Genomic DNA, 20124 nt, shown 5'->3' on the forward strand with positions numbered 1-20124 from the left:
GAGTCGCTTGGGCTCGACTTTGATCTCTCTTCTTTTTCTCTTCTTTTCGTCTGTGCATTGTCATGAAGGCTAGCTCCTCCTTCTCCTCCTCCTGAGCCAGCCAATGTCTCACTCGTCTGGCTGGTGTGCAACTGTAGGTTTCTCGCGCTCAAAGTGTTGGTAATCGTGTTCCTTCTCTCCCGGTCTCGATTTCGGTTTTCGATAATTTGCCGTTCAATCTCATCGTGGTACAAAGATCTCCATTGGGCCAGAGAATCATCAATACGTCCGTCATGATGATCAGAAGACTCCATCTCATGTAGGACCGAGCTGATGGTCTGTAGGTTTACCCCTTCAGCGGCAACGGTATGGGCATCTGAGGAAGTGGGAGTGAGAAAGCCGTTGCCGCCGGTGGTGGTGGTACTTTCGGTGAGGGAGGAGTAGGGGACGCTGATGTCTGATTGGGCATCGTCGTCGTTGTCGTTGTGGGAATTGGGGTTGGCATTTCCATCGATGCTCCCATCGTGGGGAATGGGTGTGTAGGGGGGTAGTGGTCGGCTTGAAGTCATGTTGAACTATTTTCTGGGGTGGTTATGCTAAGTGAAGGTTGTTGTCCGAGGTTATCCACTCGACCAGATCGAGTTGGTCTCTGCTTTCGAGATATGAGGATTGAGCAAGTGAAGATGAAACGGCACAGATCAAAACCTCCGAGGACGAGCAAGATAAGTAGAATAATATATACGCAATAGGTATCGGTAACATCCACCACCACATGGACCGATGTCGATCCTTGTCCAAGGCGGGGTTGGGCTTTGGGCGGCCAAACAAACAGCGTTCTCGGGGGCGGCTTCTGCACCTTTCTGCATGTAAGCGACCGCGGGCAATACGGGATTGGCCGCAGATTAGGTGTGGTGTTGCTTCATCGGGGCCTCTCGCTTCGTTTGTTGGTTTTATCTTTCTGGGATTCTGGACGTTGAAGACCAACAATTGAAGGCCGACCAGATTGGCCGCCCTGGATTTTGGGTTGACGTGTGGGCCGCCTGGCGGTTATAGACCTAGGGGCGAAGTAAAAAATATCACTCAAAAGAGTGGGAGATATATTATCTACGTGATGGGAGAAGAGGCCATGCTTGAAAAGGAACGTGGGGGAGCTTTTTTTTTTTTTTTTTTTTTTTTTTTTTTTTTTTTTTTTTGGAGAGGGGGGGGGGGGGATGATCATGCAATTCTCTTTTGTCGAAGAGCTTCCTTCTTGGCACCAGTCAAGACTGCAGAGGTGGCTTGTACAGGCATTGCTTTCGCAGGCGTTGGCCATGTACTCTGGCAACTGGTTTGTACTCGCCTTCATTTGTCCTCGAGCCATCTATACAATTCTGTTCAACTGGGCTCGCAAGCTGTCAGTTTTATATATATATATATTAGAAAAGGTTGTATAAGTTGTCATATACACATTGCAGGAGACTGGCTATTCAATACAACAACATCCACAACTGACTTGACACAGAATTCTATAGCTTCTGCTTTGTCACTCCTCGCTTCTCTCAACCCCTTCCGTCTCCTGAATCCGATAAACATACTTCACCGCACTCGCCTTTCCATCCTTCAACCTCTCCAATCCCTCTTGCACGCTCGCCAATCCTCCCGGGAGCACCTCCGTCCTCTGTGCCTTAAACCAGCCCTCCTGCAATCCCCTCGCCATATAGCGATACCAAACATAGCCAAAGTCCTTCTCATCCTGGTGCACGCTACCAACCAGAGTAGTGCTCTGATCCACAAAATCAGGCACACCCATCTTACCAAACAAGACGAAAGTTGCCTTGGCCCTCAACTCTTTATCCCCCTTTTTCACCGGCTGCGAAAGCACCTGCGCCAGGTGCTCCGGCGTTCCCTTCTCTGACACCGCGTCCAGAGCGTGCAGCAACGGCCTGCCGTTCAAAGCCTTCTTGATGCCCTCAACAACCGCCTGCTCGCCCTCGCGGTAATCAATCAGCACATCGCCCTTGTTCTGGTCCAAAAGCGGAGCAATGCGCTCGCCACCTGCGCGCCCGGCGATGCAGATCAAAGGGTGGATGTTACTCCTCTTGGCCAACTGCAAGGCGTAGTACCCGACAGCCGACGAAGCGCCGTAGATGACCAGCGGGGTGTTTTGGCGCTCCTCATCCGAAACGGCCTTGACCCACGGCTCCGGCAAGCCCAAGCGGGAAAAGAGACCGAGGGCGGCGGTCATGGCTGCAAGCGGCAGAGCGGCGGCCTCCTCAAAGCTTGTTTCCTTGGGGATGTGGAAGGTGGTGTGTTGCCATGCCACGGCGTACTCGGCCCAGCTGCCGTGGGGGGTCAACATCTCGTGGAATGCGGCGACACGGTCACCGGGTTTGAACTCCCATACGCGCGAGCCGACTTTTTCCACGATGCCGGCAATGTCGTCGCCTTGGTTGAGGGGTGGGGTGTCAGGCATCATGCCTGGGAGCTTCCAATCTTTGGGGTTGCAGCCGCTGACAACGACGCGGATGAGGACTTGGTCATCGTTGGGTGAGGGGATGGGGGAGTCGATGATCTGGACTTGGGGTCCTGAGGATGAGTAAGTGTTAGTTTGGTGATGCTTTTTGCGATCTTCTTGGGTCAAACTTGCCGTCGGCTACGATAGCTTCCTTCATCTTGGCTGATGTATATTCAGATGGATTGGTTGTCAGTTGATCTGTTCAAGCTTGGTCCGGTAAGTATTGGTAAAGGAAAGAGCTTCGTAGGAGTCGGTGTATAGAGTACGGGAGTAGCAATTACCTCTATATACTACGAGGCACCGTGGAGACTGGGGATCGTCGATTACCAATTCATTATGCGTAGTGTGGACTCCGAATCCCCGATCTTGTTCGATCGAACCCGGGATTCCATTTGTGCACGTGTAGAAGCAAGATAAGTCTCCGAATAGCACGTAATCCACACACGGGATGGCATAACCTCCATATCCAAGCTCCAGAACTATTTTCGGGGGGGTTGCCGACCCCGACTTACCAGTCGGAATTTGCTTGGCATTATTAGTGAAGGACCGACCTCATTCCATTTAGTCCCCCTCAAGGTGCCCCACCCACGTGTAGAAGTTCAACCAGGCACTGACGAAGGACATGGAGCTCATGCGCTCTTTCAAAAATTTGAGACAGCTCGCTTTCTCTTCCCTTCCCTTGATGGGTACCCAGAATATGGTGCTGACCTCATATGAAAACTCCCAGTATACGACCCGACGGTGCACCGCCGAGGTTGTACAAGACACTGCTGCCGGTATATGCTTCCGTCTGATACAGACATCGATATGCTACATGCGCAGTCTCGACACCATCAAGGCGTCATAAATCTGGTAGTGTACTATTCTGTCGGTCTACCTCTGTCACTGTGGCCGTCATACCTAAAGGATGAAACTGCTCGGTAGCATTCCGATAGGTGGAAGAACTGACTAGTCTCAAGTTCTAGAATCGTAGTCCCACTGAGCGGATATTCTACAGGGCTGGACGAAAGATCACAAGTGTACGACGGAAAGGTAAACAACATCCATAGTTCAGCTCCAAAATATTTACACGCATTCAGGTGGATCCATATACATATACTACTATGTTGTCACCAAACCATCCCACCATCTTCACAATCCCCCACATGATATCATCTCCAAACCCCCCTATGGCCATATACACCATCCCGCTCGCTTACTGAGAAACATCAGTGCCAGCAAAACCCAAAAGCTCGTTCCACTTCTGCGCAGTAGACGCGTCCTTTGTTCCAAGAGCCTGGATCTGGGCCTTGGCATCCAAGCACGCCGTCTTGGCCGCCTGGTTGGCCTGGCAGACGTTGGTCAGCTGGTCACAGATGCGGTTGGTGATGATGTTGGGGTTGAGCGCCTCCTGCTGGCCCTTGGCGACGAGCGGGTCCTTAGGCAGGAAGGTGAACTCGGTGGCCTTCCGGTTGCCGCGGCCGCCGACGAAACTCATGGTGGGCACGCAAAGACCAAAGTCGGCGCCGGCGAGGGTGGACTTTTGAACGCCGTTGCTGTTGTTGTCGTTGCCGGTGTTGGCGTTGTCATTGCCGTTGTTGCTGTTGTCATCGTTATTGTTGCCGTTGTTGTCGTTATTGTCGCCGTTGTTATCGTTACCGTTACCGGCATCGGCAGCTTCGGAGGTGGCGGCAGGAGCAGCGGAAGTGACCGTGGAGGTAACAGCACCAGTATTGCCGTTGTTGCCGTTGTTGCCGTTGTTGTTGTTATTGTTGTTATTGTTACCAGCAGCAGGCGCGGTGGTAGATCCGCTGGAGCTTTGGGCAGTGAAGTTGGAGAAGCCATTGGCTTTCACGATATCCGCAACACTCAATCCATCGTTGGCGAACGGAGTGGTGAGAGACGTGGCCGAGTTGGCATTCTCAACATCAGCGCCGGTCACAGCCGGGTCAACAAGGGGAACGATGCCTCTCAGCTCTTGGGTGGCCGGCAGAGCTGGATCGGAGCAGATGGAAGGAATGGAGACAGCAAAGGGGTTGAAGTTCTTTTCAGCGGCGACAAGCTTCTTGGCTGCGTCAATGACGGCCTTGTCATTGCCGAGTTCCGAAACAATGCGGTCGGCAAGGGTAAGCTAGAGATATCTGTCAGTAAGGAAGGGTATAGCTAAGCTTGTGGATGTACTAACCTTGTCACAGGCGTTGGCACCGGCGAGCAGGACACCGGGAGTGGAGCCGGCGAGGGTGGGAGCAACACCAGGGTTGCCAAAATTGCTCAGAGAGGAGATAATGTTGGCAACAGACTGCTCCTGACCGAAGCGAGCTTCGGCCGTGGCCAAAAGAAGGGCGGCAAGAGCAAGTTTGGAGTACATGATGATCAAGCTTTTCTGGTTTGACGGGTGATAACACTGGTAGTTTAGAGGATACAAGAATGCTGAAATATGGAAGAAGCGAAGACCGGCCGAGCGGTTTGGAAAGAAGTCAAGTAATAGAGTAGTAGTAGTAAGGTTGAAAGAGTGAGAAGAACGAAATAGTTGCCAGAACTGTAGACACCGGAGACCCGAAAGAAGAGAGTGAAGCTGATGATGAGAAGGAAAGAGAAAGCGGTGATGTTCACGGGAGGACAGTCCAGTTATATAGAAACAATTACGGCATCCGAGCGATCTGGACCCAGTATCAAAGTCCATCTAATGGGTTGCCCCTGATGGATAGCATACCTCTACACTACAGAACGACAATAGACCAGGTACTGAGGAAAAGAGGTGTTGTTGAGATCGTCTCATCTCTGACGAGGCACTGCTGTCCCTGTATCAATCGTTTGTGGTTAGGCTAGGGGAATCCCCTGCTCACATATACCATGGGCGGTAAACAAGACCACCATCTCATCAGCCTGGTGAACTCTGGGCCCGTATTGAGATTCACCTGAACCCTGGCAGATCTTGCCGGCGGTCTGGGCTAGAAGCTGGATGGATCTTGTGGGGGATCTTGGGACGCAAGCCATGACGCTCCCATGTTCATGGCAAGGAAGAACGCGAGAACCGCAGACGGTTGGGAACATTGCTCACTGCTCATTATGGTACTCACTTCCTTAGCAAGTTGAAAGGTAGCATTCAGGGAGTTTCAAGGAGAAGTCTTTCTGGGGAAAACTAGCCTTGAACTTTACCGAGGCTTGATAGTGAGCGGTTGTAAGAGCTGCCGCCCGGGGATAGAGTCGGGCATCCAATGTTCCCGATGATGGGAGTGATGTTCAGCAGAGCAACCTTCGGCGGCGGTGGTGGTCGATGAAGGTCTGGAGCCTGATCCTGGTGTTTCGTTCTTTTGGCGCACGGACAGAGATGGTCTCAGTCTGTCAACGTGCAGGCATTGAGAATAAGCTTAAACTTTGGCGATCGTCTTGGAAGCCATGAGGCCGCAGGGATGGCGGCCCTCGATGGATGTGAGGAGATGGAGGAGGAGTGATGACCCAAGGTTGGATTTTGGTTCGGATGTTTCTCGCTTCGGCATCAGGGCATGTCCGTCAGGGATCGAGATGGGCGCTGTGATAGGTTTACAGACCCCTGAAAGCCCTGTACTGTAGGTCACTGTTAGCGCCTCACTAGTGATGACATCAAACCAGGGCACCTCACCATCTGCAGGACCGGGGTTGTGAGACGCTCCCGAGACGTCGGCACTGTTTTCTCCCGGACTCCTCCCCGGGCAACTCTCGCCTGGACTCTTCCATCTCCCCAGGCAGCCTCCACGATTCCAGTCTGACCGACAGTCACGACACATGTCACGATACGCTTTGTAAATCTGATTGGGGGCATACGACCCCGGGGAACGGATTCGACGGCGATGAGGACGAGGATGACGGGACCACGGTATCGTCCGGATACATCAGCATAATGCCACGACCGGCACCCTGAAAATGATCCTCATCACTTGGTCTGCCGGTCATCTCGCCACGACAACAGTCCATACCGAACATGATTCATCCAATCCGGCCTTGAACCGGACAGCATCGATGCTACTTCCTTGGAGAATGTTAGCTGCTTGTTCTTCACATCATCTTGAGCGCAGATGGAAGAGAGGGGATAGGAGACGAACCAAGTTGTCTCTGATAGCCTGTAAAGCCCTCATAGGGCCTCTCGGCTCACTTCGCACATCATGGTCATCCAGGCTGAAATACGTCCGGCTGTACGAGTGGAAAGTCCGTTTCTTTTTTGGCCCAGTGGCGGACATCTCTGTTTTATCCATCGTCTCTGTCCCTTTCCCCTCCTCAGCCATCGCTTCTTTATTTCTGTCCTCTTTACCACCGTCTCTACCCATCGCCGCATCCAACATGTCCAAGCAGTCCGGGTCAACAATAAGCCAAAACTCTTCCAACCTCTCAAACCTTCTCACCACGTTAGCCACACACCGCGCACAAAAGGGCGGGTCGGCTTCGGGATAGTGAATCTCAAGATCCCTCCTCCCTTCCCCGTCGCCGTCAGGCCCGTCGGGCCCCGGGCCCCCCGCGACCCCGACATGTGTCCAGTGCACACACTCATGCCTCCACATGGCCTGCAGCTCCTCTGGGCTCAACCCCACTCCTTCGTCGCCGCTGGGGTCGTCGTCCGTCGAAATTCCCCACACGTTCCATCCAGGGCGAAAGTATCTTACCGCGAACCGACGGGCGCCCGTAAACACAATGTGTTCGAAATCGGCCCAATCCACCGCTGCCATGGTTTCTTTTGGTCCGGTGTCCGCTCCTCCGAAGCAGACGAGATCGCTGGTTAGGTCGAGGGTTAAAGGGGTCATCGACACAGGCGGCCTACCGTGTTTGGGCATGGGCACAAGTGTCTTATGCTCAATGGCCCGGGTGTGTCGGATCACGGCCGAACGGGCGTCATGGCAGGCGAGCGAGAGATTTCGCAAGTTGAGGTCTGCGGATTGGTGTCGGTCCGGAACGAGATGCATGTCCCAATCTACCCAGCTGGTCTCCGGGAGCTTCTGGAGGAAGTGAAGGCATGGGGAGAGGGCTGCTGCCTGGTCCCAGACTAGGTCTTGGAGTTCTGGAGGGAGACGGATGAACTGAGTGAACGACATTATAGTTGGTGGCTGAGTGATCTAAATCCCAAAGAACAAGGAAAGATAAGTTGACCGATCTGCCTGGTCAGTAAATGGCTGAATAAGTATGAGTTTGTCCGAATGTTTGACGGGGCTGTTTTCCAAAGGCCATATCCGCTCGGTACGTACATGGCCATCCCTTCAAACCGTCGCATGGTACATCACAATGGAGCTTACTGGGATTGCCCAATCATCTTGTGAACGCGACTTGTCCCAAGATAAAGACCCTTTTGACAGTCGGACATGATCATCATGATGCAATAAGCTCTCGCTCGGGGTTAGGGTTCATGGGGTTCCTGAAGTCGAAAATGGAAAAGCGCCGTCTCGTCTGCACATAAAACAGAGGCTACTCGGAGTAGCTTCGTCTCGACATTATCAAGCGTTGTAAAGGAAATCCCATGAGGAGCTGATGGATGTCGCTAAGTATGTGAGATTATTACAGCCGAATAAACCCTTGTTGTTGCAGTGTTCGCTGCCGTTCTGCGACAACATGTCGTTGACTGGCTTTGTTGCACTTTCTTCAAGCCCCCACGCAAACACACACAAGGTACTTACTCTCTATCAACCCCATACATCGATCGAAAAGTTTCTCTAGGTAGGTAGCATGTGTCGTTCGAGCTGTACATATACCTTGGACCTCTCAATTGGGATGCTTTCCTTCCAAATAGCAAACATCGTTTCAAGCATACAAGCAACATTTCCATGCTGTACCACCCCGACACTTCCTTTTGGGAAACACCCTGTCAATAAATCTCAAGTGCCTGTAATACAGTCAGCTCTATCCGGAAGGCATTGGCAAGGCTGGCAAGCCAACGGAGTACTACGGAGTACGGCGTTATGTCGTTGACGTCTGGTAATCGAGGGGTGCATACACACCAACCGCTTCCCGGAACTGGAAGCCCTTGACTGTATTTCCGTGCACTTCATCAAGACCAAAGAAATATCAAGGGGGCCGAGATGACCAGATTTGCTACTTCTAGGTAAGTGAGCATCGCAAATTCTCATTGATATGAGCACGGCGATACCACCCTTCAACATCTATGATTAGTATGCTTTAGCTGTACGCCAAGTTTGGTCCAGAATGCTTTTTCCTCTACCCGGAGATAAGAAGTTACCTCCATCCACAAACTGTGTGAACTGTGAATGTGGGTGTGTGGGACGCGTCTCCCTTCCTCATGGTCACTGTGTTCACTGTAAGCTTCCCGTTACATTCATACCACCCTTCGAGCCTCTCGTTTCTCTTCCTGCTCCCGCCAAAGACGGAAGGTGATAGGATACCGGTAAAACACATCTTGGCAACGGTCCAATCAGCAATATAATCCAATGTTTACGGAGAGAAAGGAGGAGCGAAGAAAGCTTATGTATGTTGGGCCGACGGGTGCAATGGCCGGCCTCGTGCATCCGACTAAGGTTGTCAACGCCCTCCAACCCTGCCCGTCAGCCACTCAGTCGGTATAGGTTGACATTTCCTAGCCTGCTGACCAATGCTTCCTGCTTCATCGAGACATCAACCGACAACGGTTGTTGTGTTGGGGTTTGGTCTCGGGGTCGGCACCGTCCCGAAGGGTCGGGTGGGATTGGTTGGATCATTTGAGATGATATTCCCGGATCGACGTCTTGCCGATGCTCTTCCGGGACAGTCATAGAAAAACGGCTTTGTGCACGCTTTTATGCACGCCATGAGCACAACTACCATCCAGCCTCACAACGCCCGATCTATTTCCCTGCCGCTCTCTTTTGATGCGTCTCCTTTCCGGAAATGCAACCTGAGCGACCTCGCGCTAGAGAAAAGAGTGACGCTATGGACGTCTGGACTGCTCACTCCTATCCGCGTGCTACCCCAGAGACCGAGAGCAAGCGCTGCGTTCGTGCTATGCAACCGAATGAGTGAGTGACGGACGGAATGGACTCTTTCGGCCCCATGGAATCAAAGTTCCTACAGGGTTCCATTCGCACTCCTCATGTAGGCACGTTACGAGTTAGCGGCAGTTATGGATATGTTTACCCTTACATACCTACCTTACCTACATATGCATCTAGCTTCCTTCTCTCTCCTCATATTAGCTTCTTATCCTCCTTGCCGAGTTGCCGACTGTGTGTCCCCTTTGCTCTTTGCTTGTTGTGCCTGGCCATTTTTTTGTTCTTGCTGTATCTTCCCTCTTTTTCTTCATTGCTCTACACTTTACGAGTGTAGGGCAACACTGCCATCGCTGGCAGCCTTTACGGCATCTTACAACAAGTAGTGTGGTATCCGACGTCAGGTTATCAACCTTGACCATCAAGGTATGTGTGGAGTTGTTTTATATCCAGTCCATGTCCCCTGGAAGATCATGGCATGTCAGGATCCACTGATTTTCGTGGACAAAACGTGGGAGAGGCCCGCGGGAAACAAGGTTTGGCCTCCACCCATGATCTACCATCCTTCCCTGGCTGGCATGATCATAAACATGGTTCAAGTCGACGGGGATGTCTAGGCATTCAAAAACCATGATCTTACTTCTTTCCCCAGCGAAAAGATAGAGCACACATATTATCTCTCCCATCTTCGGCAGTGAAAATGGCTGATAACCGTCTCAAGGAACGGCCCGCACGGCGCTTACTGAACACCAAAGATGACCAGATCTCAACAACCGGGGCAGGCGGCCCCAATCACCAATGAGCACGAGCACAATACCAACCGTTCCTCTACACCAGAAGAAGCAGAACGGCTTGTCCTACAAAGACAGAAATCGATAGAGCAAGCCATCGACGAGGGTCATGACGCCGACATTCCATCCGACATCGGTTACGTACTTGACGAGCAAGGCGAGAAGCGGCGCAAAGAGGCCATACGCCGCAACTCTTTCGCCCGGGCACGAGGTCATGCCAGCCATACCAGCCATCATCACCATGATGATCACGACATAGAAAAGGAGGCAGCAGCCGGCAAAGCTTCCTCCTACCCCGATGATCCGCAGGAAGACTCATCGGGCGCCGTTACTTCCTCCTCGGAAGAGGACGAAGCCAACATAATCTGGTGGTCCGAAAACGACCCCGAAAACCCCTACAACTGGCCCCGCTGGAAAAAGATCCTCAACGTCGGGCTCATCAGTGCGCAAACCTTTATTGCGCCCTTGGCCTCCTCCATCTTTGCCCCCGGTGTCCCCTCGGTAATGAAGGAGTTTCACAACTCCTCCCCGGAACTGGCCTCGTTCGTGGTATCGGTGTACATCCTGGGCTTCGCGGCTGGGCCCTTGGTGATTGCCCCGTTGAGTGAGATTTATGGAAGGCTGGTTGTTTATCATGGCTGCAACGTGTGTTTCATTGCTTTGTTGATTGCGTGCGCTGAGGCACCGAGTCTCAATGCGCTCATCGCGTTCCGGTTTTTGTCGGGCATCTTCGGTAGTTGCCCGGTGACTAATGGCGGGGGCACCATCTCGGACATGATCACGCAGGAGAAGCGGGCGACAGCGATGGCGCTGATGACCATGGGGGTGTTGCTGGGGCCCATCATCGCGCCGATTATTGAGGGTGTCATCAGCGACTCGGACCTAGGCTGGCGCTGGGTGTTTTGGATCCTGACGATCGTGGCGGGCGTGGTGGCGCTATGCATGCTCGTTTTTGGCAAGGAGTCGTACGCGCCGGTGCTGCTGCAAAGGAGGGTCGACAGGCTGCGCAAGGAGACGGGTAATGACATGTTGAGGAGTAAGCTGGATGTCGGATTGAGCCCGAAGGATTACTTCAAGCGCAGCATTGTGAGGCCGCTGAAGATGCTGGTGTTTAGCCCGATCTGCATCATCTTTGCCATCTATATCGCCATCGTCTATGGGTACATGTACCTCATGTTTACCACGATTTCGAGGGTGTTTACCAACCCGGAGACTTATAATTTCGGTATGTAACAGGCAGGCATGCCTCCCGCGTCATTTGTGGCGATTGCTAATAACGCGTGAATAAAACAGGCACCAGGATCGTCGGCCTGGTCTTCCTTGGCATGGGCGTTGGCTCACTCCTCGGCCTCGTTTTCTTTAGTGTCGCCAGCAACCGCATCATGAAGGCCAAAGCCGGCCCCGACGGCAACGGAACATGCACCCCCGAGGATCGGCTCACGGTGCTCCCCATCGGTGCCATACTCCTACCCGCTGGCTTCTTCATCTATGGCTGGACGGCCCAGTACCATGTCCACTGGATCGTACCGATTTTGAGCCACGTTCTGATCGGGTTCGGCAATATCGTGATATTCATGGCCATCAGCATGGTGAGCTTCTTGCCTGTTTTGGTTGAGGAGAATCCAAGGACGGGACTGATTGATATCGTGATAGGCCTTGATTGACACGTTCACCATCTACGCTGCGTCTGCTCTGGCTGCTAACACAGTAGCGAGAAGTGTCTTTGGAGCTGTCCTCCCCATCTTCGGCTTGCGAATGTACGACACGCTTGGGCTAGGATGGGGAAACAGTCTGCTGGCGTTCATCGCCGTGGCATTGATCCCGGTGCCGTTTTTGCTGATCCGATATGGTGAGTTGCTGCGAACGAGATATGAGATTAAGAACCTCTAGACGGAGTCGGTAGTTGAGCATAGGGTTGATGCGTCGTGATCGTAAACGTGGGTCTTTGGACTACATATTCAGACGACTGGTTCAATGTTGATGTTTATATCACAGATTTATATGTGCATGATGAAAAAACTTTCAACACTGAAATGGATCTCTCAGTTCCATGTGATTCACCAACAAGGGAAATGACTCGTGGTGCAGATGCCTTGAACCTGGAATCGCTGGAGAGCTCCATTCGCACGGACGTGACTGGCTGGCTGGCTTGGCCAACAGCCCTCGGCTATGATTCCGGAACAAGGGTCGGGAAACCACGGGATCACGAACCGAACTTTGAGCCCTACAGCCAACAACTTGCGGAGACAACGGACATGCGCAACTTTGGGCCACGAAAACTGCTGCGAGAACCCTTGGAAAGTCCCAGGGTATCAAAGTGCAGTTATTCCTGATTCAAAACCCTATCGAAAAGCACAAAAATGCAAAAGAAACAGGTGTGTATCCCGCGGTCATCAGAACCGCTCCTGAACGCCCAGTCCTCTAAAGATCCATCCCCCTCCCGACCCAGCCTGGCTACTGGCATCCACTGCCGGATATGAGGAGGCCGATCAGCACTTGAGCCGGCCAAAACTAGCCAAACTCAGAAACACCTTCTCTGCTTCCTCTCTTCGACAAACATAACGACTGGCCATTCTGTCCAAGAGATATATATACGTGGGGTAGAAACCGCCAATGCTCGTGTCATGGCGCCACGATCCCCTCCTCCAGCCGGGAAATAACCGATTTCCAATCAGCACGCCTCCTTGGACAAGAATAATGATTTCGATCCTCACTCTTCAGCTGTGAAGGATGGTATCGCCCTCGATGTACCAAGGCTCGCAACGTTCTCTGCCATCCACCATTTATCGGGTCCTGTCGAACCAGCCGCTCGAACCAGCAATGGCGACAGACTGGTCCATCACCCATTCGCCGACGCCGAGATACTTGTCAACCCATTTTCCAACCTCCTTGTTTTCGCCAGCGACCTTGTCGGTTTTGAAACTATGATCACCAAGCGTCAGTCTTTTGCTCGAGCATGTCACCCGGAGGTATGGACGGATCGGCGGGTTCGGGTTCGAAACAGGGGGCGAGGCCTCGCAAGGGCGGTGTCCACAGGGCAGGGAGCGCATCGGAAGCAACTCACGTCAGACCGGTCGATCGCTTCATTCCAGCGAGGAATGCCGAAACTGTCAAACGCAGCACACATCGAGTCAGCGGGCATCGAAAACAGGCCAAGAATAGCAATGACCATCGATCGATCATCCTTCTGGAACTGGGACTTACGCAGGACAGCGTCAAAGGCATAGTGGCTCAAACGTCCGAGCTTCGACCATAAGCCTAGTGTCAGCAAATCGAGGAGCTGGGAGAAGAGATTCTTAGAACTCCGTTGAACAGCAAGCGACGACGCAGCAGCAGCGGGCGAGTGCCAAGGCAAGACAATGGAGAACAATGACAAGATCGGAAAATCCGGAGAAGGGGCCGGGGTTCTCTGTACATTCGGACGCAGAATGAAGAACAGCAACGCTAACGACGCAAGAAACTTCGGGGTACCCACCACCATCTTGAGGAGTGGCTTTGTTGGATGCGACAGGAAAAAAAGAGGATCGAGAAGGGAGGAGACGGGATGCGATGCGATGCGATATGCGATATGCGATATGCGATGCGACAATCGGTTCGGAATTCGGCGCCGTCGGGTTAGGGGGTCGATGTCGATGGTGGTGGTGGTGGTGGTGGTGATGATGATGATATTCCCGGGGCGGGAGCGGTGTTGCAGGTCAGGAAGGTGTTTCGGGAGGTGCTGTGGGGAGTGAACTTGAGTGCCTGCAGCAAGGCGTCGGGCGATGCGGTGGGCAACGTAACGGCGCGATCACAGGGAGGCGGGAAAGCGGCCTTTGAGGTACCTCTAGTGTCGCGGGTAGGAGCCGGGGCACTGCGGTCAAGGATAGGTTGTGTGGAGCGGAACTGGAAGGCTGGAAGGAGAAGAAGGGATTGTCAGGAGACAGGGTCCAGGGAGTTGGGTTCTCGAGGGATCATCTTGGCACGATCACGTGTCATCTAACGTGACTTCTCTTGGCTGTCTGCAAGATGGCTCCACAGCAGTGGAGCCCAATGGAGCGATGATCGGGCAATGGCCGGTGCCCCTGCCAGTCCGGCCGAATTTAGGGTTGGCTTGACCATTCCCTTTTGGGGGAAAGCGGGGCTTGGTCAGCGACCTCAGGTGGGGGGTGAGGGGCAGGGGCAGGCATAAGCTACGCGGCACCGGGCGGCCAGTGGCGGCTTGGAGAGTGTTCTCGGTGGGCTCTGGTGGGATGTCCTCCACTGCGGCGGCGGAACTATGGCGGGATGACAAGGTTGCAGCTCCCAGAGCAATGCTGCCTCCGCGAAGACGCCGACACGGGGGCGTCAAGAGCGGATGCGAAGAGGGGATCCCCAACCTTCTGTCGATGGACGTTTCGAGGGCCGCACTGCCGCTTCTGCCTTGAGGTTGGAAAGGACAGGAGTCGCCGAGAGCCAGACGGATACCAAAGTGACCAAACGAGGGGAAGGAAGGAGACCAGTGGTGCAGGCGTGGTGTGCTAGTGGTGCGACTGGTGCCAGGCGTTTCTCTTATCAGTTTTTATCGCGCAATAGCCCGTCAAAGATTGGTTCGAGCCTGGGCGAAACGAGAAAGCAGAAAAAAAAAAGATCCAGGTCCATTTCCCCTCCGCGGTCTCGGTGTTGATTTTCTGTTCTGATTTCTATCCTCTCTCTTCCTCTCCCTCTCCCCAAACTTTTCCCTCAACAATTCCCCCCTCCTTCATTCACCCCAAGCTTCAGCTTCAGATTTCGTCTTGAGATCTGAACAACCGAATCATCAGCTTCGGTTCCATTTTCAGGTACGTTTGACAGAAATGACAGCGATCCCCCAACTGCCTCCATTCATTCCAATTGAATTGAAAGTGGAAGTGCCACAAAAAGCCCATGGGGAGGCGGGTCACTCTGATTCGCATCTCCTTGCTTCGTACGGGGTTCCATGTTGTGTCATCATCATTTGTCTCCTCGTCTCAGAGGAGTTTGGACTTCCAGCATGCGAGAGGCGCGGGGTAATTTGAGCTGGGACAGAAGCCTCCCCCCATCCCCCCTCTCCCTAACTTGGAATCAAATCATAAAAAGATTCAAAAAATTCCTTCCCTCCAACACCTTTACCATACACCCCCGCATCTATACTAGCACTGCGCTCTGTGTCTTGCAATTGTCATTCCTACGCATTGCGCTTGCCCAGATTGAAACTTTATTCACTGACGCTAAAGCTGTCCATCTTGCAGATTTCCCCATACCTCAAAGCTTCGCGTCAACCCCGCGCGCTTCAATTTACACCTCGATAACATCTCCCATTCCCTTCCAACACCACACAAACCTTTACAATGGCCGCTACTGCGCTTGACCATCTCAGCCTCGGAGGCAAGATTCAGTGGCTCGCTCAGCTCAACACTGAGTTCCAGCCCGCTCGCGAGTTCCGTCGCACTTCCATCATCTGCACCATTGGTCCCAAGACCAACTCGGTCGAGGCCATTAACAAGCTCCGCGATGCTGGTCTCAACGTTGTTCGCATGAACTTCTCCCACGGTAGCTACGAGTATCACCGTACGTATTCTCCCCTCTTACATTTGGTGGTGCCTTTGAAAACCCGCCGATGGTGCAAGGTTCGCCAAGCTGCTGCGCGCTTAGCTTTCCAGCACCATTAGCGTCTCGTTTTGCCAAAATCCTCCTGCACAGCTTACCCGCTAACACTGAGCCACCTGCAGAGTCCGTCATTGACAATGCTCGCCAGGCTGAGAAGGTTCATCCCGGCCGCCCTATTGCCATTGCCCTTGACACCAAGGGCCCTGAGATCCGTACCGGCAACACCAAGAACGATGAGGATATTCCCATCTCCGCCGGTACCATCCTTAACATCACCACTGATGAAAAGTACAAGGATGAGTGCACTATCGAGCACATGTAAGTTCGAATCGATCTGCTTCTGGGTATGCGCCAGTGGGGCCGATCCTTGCTGACATCGTTGCAGGTACGTCGACTATGTCAACATCACCAAGGTCATTGCTCCTGGCCGTATCATCTACGTCGACGATGGTGTCCTCGCTTTCGAGGTCCTCGAGATTGTCGATGACAAGACCATCAAGGTCAAGGCCCGCAACAACGGCTACATCTCCTCCCGCAAGGGTGTCAACCTTCCCAACACCGATGTCGATCTCCCTGCTCTTTCCGAGAAGGATAAGGCCGATCTCAGGTTCGGTGTCAAGAACAAGGTCGACATGGTCTTTGCTTGTGAGTTCACCCTAGGAAGACCCTGAATACGTGGAACAAGATGCTGACAGTTGATAATAGCGTTTATCCGTCGCGGCCAGGACATCAAGGACATCCGTGAGGTCCTTGGCGAGGATGGCAAGCAGATTCAGATCATTGCCAAGATCGAGAACAGGCAGGGTCTCAACAACTTTGCTGAGATTCTCGCCGAGACCGATGGTGTCATGGTTGCCCGTGGTGACTTGGGTATTGAGATCCCCGCCGCCGAGGTGTTCGCTGCCCAGAAGAAGATCATCGCCATGTGCAACATTGCCGGCAAGCCCGTCATCTGCGCTACCCAGATGCTGGAGTCCATGATCAAGAACCCCAGACCCACCAGAGCCGAGATCAGCGATGTCGGTAACGCTGTTACCGATGGTGCTGACTGCGTCATGCTTTCTGGTGAGACCGCCAAGGGTGCTTACCCCACCGAGGCCGTCCGTGAGATGAGCGAGGCCGTTCTTAAGGCCGAGAACACCATCCCCTACGTCAGCCACTTCGAGGAGCTTTGCAGCTTGGCCAAGCGTCCCGTCTCCATTGTCGAGTCCTGCGCCATGGCCTCTGTCCGTGCCTCGCTTGACCTTAACGCCGCTGCCATCCTCGTTCTCTCCACCTCCGGCGAGTCCGCTCGTCTCATCTCCAAGTACCGCCCTGTGTGCCCCATCATCATGATCACCAGGAACGATTCTGCTTCGAGGTACGCCCACCTTTACCGTGGCGTCTACCCCTTCCTTTTCCCCGAGTCCAAGCCCGACTTTAGCAAGGTCAACTGGCAGGAGGATGTTGATCGTCGCATCAAGTGGGGTCTCAGCCACGGTATTGGTCTCAAGGTCCTCAACGAGGGCGAAACCGTTGTCGTTGTTCAGGGCTGGAAGGGTGGTATGGGTAACACCAACACCTTCCGTATCGTTAAGGCCGATGTCAACCACCTCGGTCTTGGCCAGCCTTAAATGGCACAGGAAAAGGGGCAAGAGTCTGAAAATTAGATGAGTTGGCTTAATCACTGGTTATTTTCGTGTCATGATTATGATGGTTACAAGGCCTCGGTAAAGGCTATTGGTGTTAGGTTTTGCGGAGAAATTGCTTTTCAGGTGGACACATTCTTAGGTCCATTCAATAGACTTCCTATGCACGATCAGTTTCGTGTCCTCATCCCTTGTCTCAGTCTTGCGTTTGTGGTTGTGTACGTTCACATATCACAGGGTCACAAGGGTCGTTACCCAAACCATTCGAATTATCATACTCTACCACCCTATCTCCACGGGTAACCTAAACTAACATCAACGACACTTGTCGGTCAGCATGAACCACTCCTCCCACTCATATGGCGACGCCTTCATGGTCATCTCAACTTCTTGGCTGAACCAAACCCAGCATAACTACTACAAGCGTAATCGGATTCCGTATCCGATGACAAGTCTCCATCCTCCTCGTCCTCGTCCCCGTCCACATCCGACGATCCTGCCGAGCTCACACTGGCCACCATGACCATTTCATCCACGACCTTCCCCGTGTCCCTCGACACATGGGCCGGCTTAAACTGGAACATGGTGGTCCCATTACCGCCAAATAGCCCGGTCGCAACGGGAAGCTCCAACCGGAAGACGGTGGCGTGGTAGGAATAGAAGGCCTGCTGGATGGACTCCTCGAATTGTAGACCGGGGACAGATTCAAGGTAGTTTCGGAACTGGTCGATAGCCAGGACGAGTGGATCACTGGAAGGAAGGTTACGAGAGGGGAAGCGTCCGGGACGCTCGATGACGTATTCCCGCGCGTCGAGTATGAGGGCCGTGAGAGAGTGCAGGGCTAAGCAAGCTTTATGGAGAGCTTCACTGGTGGATGAGGATGAGGTGCCGGGAGTGGTGTTTAAGTTCGTGAGGGGCTTGTATCCGGGACTCGGGGAAGCCCCGGAGGGGAAGTAGTGCACTTCTTCGGGATTGGGACGAGACATGGAGCAGAGATAGGGGACCGTGGCTTCACGGCCTCGAGCTCGGGTCATGGGAGGGTTGGTACGAAGATAGCCGGTCCAACTCTTGGGCACCTTCCATTTGGTAGTACCGACGTTGATAGGCTTGCCCTGTCCATGTCCATGCCCCTGAGGGACGTCGACATGGAACCAGGCCCCGGAGTACTTGGGGTTGGTGACTACCTTCTCCCAAAAGGGGGAAAGATATCCGGCACCCGCCTTGTCAGTGTCGTTTCCGACGAGCTGCATCTCGGCGAGGTCCAGCTCACTGGCAACATCGTGGAGCGCGTTGAAGAGGGTCGTTAGACCGCTTTCGACGACGAGGTTCAGGTGGCTACTTGGAGGAGGCTCGGCACGGTTACCAACATGTTGGTTGTAGCCGTAGCCGTAGGGTTTCATGCCGCCGCTGCTTTTGAACAGAGCGTTGATGATCCAGTCGGCGTGCTCAGGCTCAATGGCGAGGTAATTCTCGTGGTTGATGCCATCTGGGTGGACGAGATGGAACATGGAGTAGTCGTAACCGTGGTGGGGGAGGAGGCTTTTGAGGAGGTCGTTGTGAGCGAAGGGGTGGGGTGGGACTGGCGCTGGCGCTGGAACGTTGTAAAAAGTTTTGAAGCTTTGGATTGGAAATAATTGGTGGTTACTATTGTTTTTGGTGGTCTTGGTGGCCATTTTGGGTCCGGCTTTGCCAGTGTTGCGAGCGTTCTGTTTGCGAGGGGGCATAGTTGGTGAAATCGAGTTGTTGGCTTTCGGCGGTTAAAGTGCTGAAGGGTGGATGTATGCTTTTGTAGTAACAATGTATTGTCTACTCAAAGCATGTTGGATGAGCGGAAAGTAAGCCATTATATAGTTCTGTACAGGCGATGAGGTTATATACTGTCAACCTAAGAATTCAAGATAAGGATGTTTGAGCCCCGTAAACAATGCACTTGTGATATGTAACATATCACGGCGCGGCCAAAATCGATGGGCTTTGAAGCATCTCGTTGTCATTCAATGCCTTTGAATAGAGTTGTAGATATATCACGGCGAGAGTTGCTCTCAGCCAAAGAAACTGTCTCTGAACTGAAGCCATAGTCTTGTTGAGAAACCCTTGAATGAGGTTTTGATCATGGTGTTTTCAGACCAGCGGACTGGACTGCTAGCGGACAGAGATGAATGGATGGTGAAGGAAACCCAGGCGGTGCTTTGACACAAACAAAAAGAAACAACGGATTATCTAGCCACGTTATGACACCGAATTCTCTACGTATCAGTCAGTCGCTCGTGAGATATGAAGAATGTGTTCGAATGGACTGGGACAGAGTCACCAGACGGAGCTTCAAGAGTTCGGAAGCTTCAGTTGGGATCCGCGCGGCCGGGGGGAAGCTCAGAGAGGTGGATCCGCTGTTAAGCTCCCTTGGGGCCAATGGCGTCACTGTCAGCTTAGGTTGGTGGAGCCAATACGTGGGTACTTTAGGTGGGGCACATGCCACCTGCTCCTCCTCCCGAACTGTAGTGACCAACTTCCCTCGTGGTGCCTGATAACGGCAGGCACTTGACTGTCATCTGAGCCTCTCTTCCGTTACTCTTATCATAAGCATCATCAGATCAAAGAAGCATCCGATCATCCCGTCCCCGCCATCGGTCTTATTCTCCAGACTTTCGCTCGTCTTTCTTTCATCTTACAAGTTCATACTTTGGTGTCCGTACTGGTTCGACCACATTGCGCTCCGCTGTCTTCGAGTC

The 20124-nt window shown here is 53.0% G+C and overlaps 8 protein-coding genes across 8 annotated transcripts; 2 read left to right on the top strand and 6 right to left on the bottom strand.

The window, feature by feature from the left end:
- Positions 1-1375: 1375 nt before the first annotated feature.
- On the bottom strand, positions 1376-2937 carry NEUTE1DRAFT_123840 (uncharacterized protein; the record flags this gene model as incomplete). The annotated part of the gene is made up of 2 exons (XM_009854953.1): positions 1376-2544; positions 2919-2937. 2 exons carry the CDS (start codon positions 2935-2937, stop codon positions 1502-1504), a joined length of 1062 nt encoding a protein of 353 aa, XP_009853255.1.
- Positions 2938-3594: 657 nt separating this feature from the next.
- NEUTE1DRAFT_147947 (uncharacterized protein) lies at positions 3595-4959 on the bottom strand (the record flags this gene model as incomplete). Its single annotated transcript, XM_009854954.1, has 2 exons — positions 3595-4583; positions 4638-4959. 2 exons carry the CDS (start codon positions 4818-4820, stop codon positions 3669-3671), a joined length of 1098 nt encoding a protein of 365 aa, XP_009853256.1.
- A 1191-nt stretch (positions 4960-6150) lies between these two features.
- Positions 6151-6421, bottom strand: NEUTE1DRAFT_117766 (uncharacterized protein; the record flags this gene model as incomplete). Its single annotated transcript, XM_009854955.1, has 1 exon — positions 6151-6421. One exon carries the CDS (start codon positions 6413-6415, stop codon positions 6221-6223), a length of 195 nt encoding a protein of 64 aa, XP_009853257.1.
- A 71-nt stretch (positions 6422-6492) lies between these two features.
- On the bottom strand, positions 6493-7673 carry NEUTE1DRAFT_123843 (uncharacterized protein; the record flags this gene model as incomplete). The annotated part of the gene is made up of 2 exons (XM_009854956.1): positions 6493-7500; positions 7662-7673. The coding sequence occupies 2 exons, from the start codon at positions 7671-7673 to the stop codon at positions 6493-6495; spliced, it is 1020 nt and encodes a 339-aa protein (XP_009853258.1).
- Positions 7674-10016: 2343 nt separating this feature from the next.
- NEUTE1DRAFT_85717 (uncharacterized protein) lies at positions 10017-12074 on the top strand (the record flags this gene model as incomplete). The annotated part of the gene is made up of 3 exons (XM_009854957.1): positions 10017-11409; positions 11478-11773; positions 11838-12074. 3 exons carry the CDS (start codon positions 10149-10151, stop codon positions 12072-12074), a joined length of 1794 nt encoding a protein of 597 aa, XP_009853259.1.
- Positions 12075-12454: 380 nt separating this feature from the next.
- NEUTE1DRAFT_95676 (uncharacterized protein) lies at positions 12455-13702 on the bottom strand (the record flags this gene model as incomplete). The annotated part of the gene is made up of 4 exons (XM_009854958.1): positions 12455-13106; positions 13249-13291; positions 13389-13452; positions 13660-13702. 4 exons carry the CDS (start codon positions 13663-13665, stop codon positions 12968-12970), a joined length of 252 nt encoding a protein of 83 aa, XP_009853260.1.
- A 1068-nt stretch (positions 13703-14770) lies between these two features.
- NEUTE1DRAFT_117768 (pyruvate kinase) lies at positions 14771-17582 on the top strand (the record flags this gene model as incomplete). The annotated part of the gene is made up of 5 exons (XM_009854959.1): positions 14771-14980; positions 15410-15728; positions 15890-16085; positions 16153-16412; positions 16473-17582. The coding sequence occupies 4 exons, from the start codon at positions 15509-15511 to the stop codon at positions 17378-17380; spliced, it is 1584 nt and encodes a 527-aa protein (XP_009853261.1).
- A 190-nt stretch (positions 17583-17772) lies between these two features.
- NEUTE1DRAFT_102855 (uncharacterized protein) lies at positions 17773-19068 on the bottom strand (the record flags this gene model as incomplete). The annotated part of the gene is made up of 1 exon (XM_009854960.1): positions 17773-19068. The coding sequence occupies one exon, from the start codon at positions 19066-19068 to the stop codon at positions 17773-17775; it is 1296 nt and encodes a 431-aa protein (XP_009853262.1).
- Between the last annotated feature and the right edge of the window lie 1056 nt (positions 19069-20124).

Source organism: Neurospora tetrasperma (assembly GCF_000213175.1).
Source record: "Neurospora tetrasperma FGSC 2508 unplaced genomic scaffold NEUTE1scaffold_5, whole genome shotgun sequence".
NCBI lineage: Eukaryota > Fungi > Ascomycota > Sordariomycetes > Sordariales > Sordariaceae > Neurospora > Neurospora tetrasperma.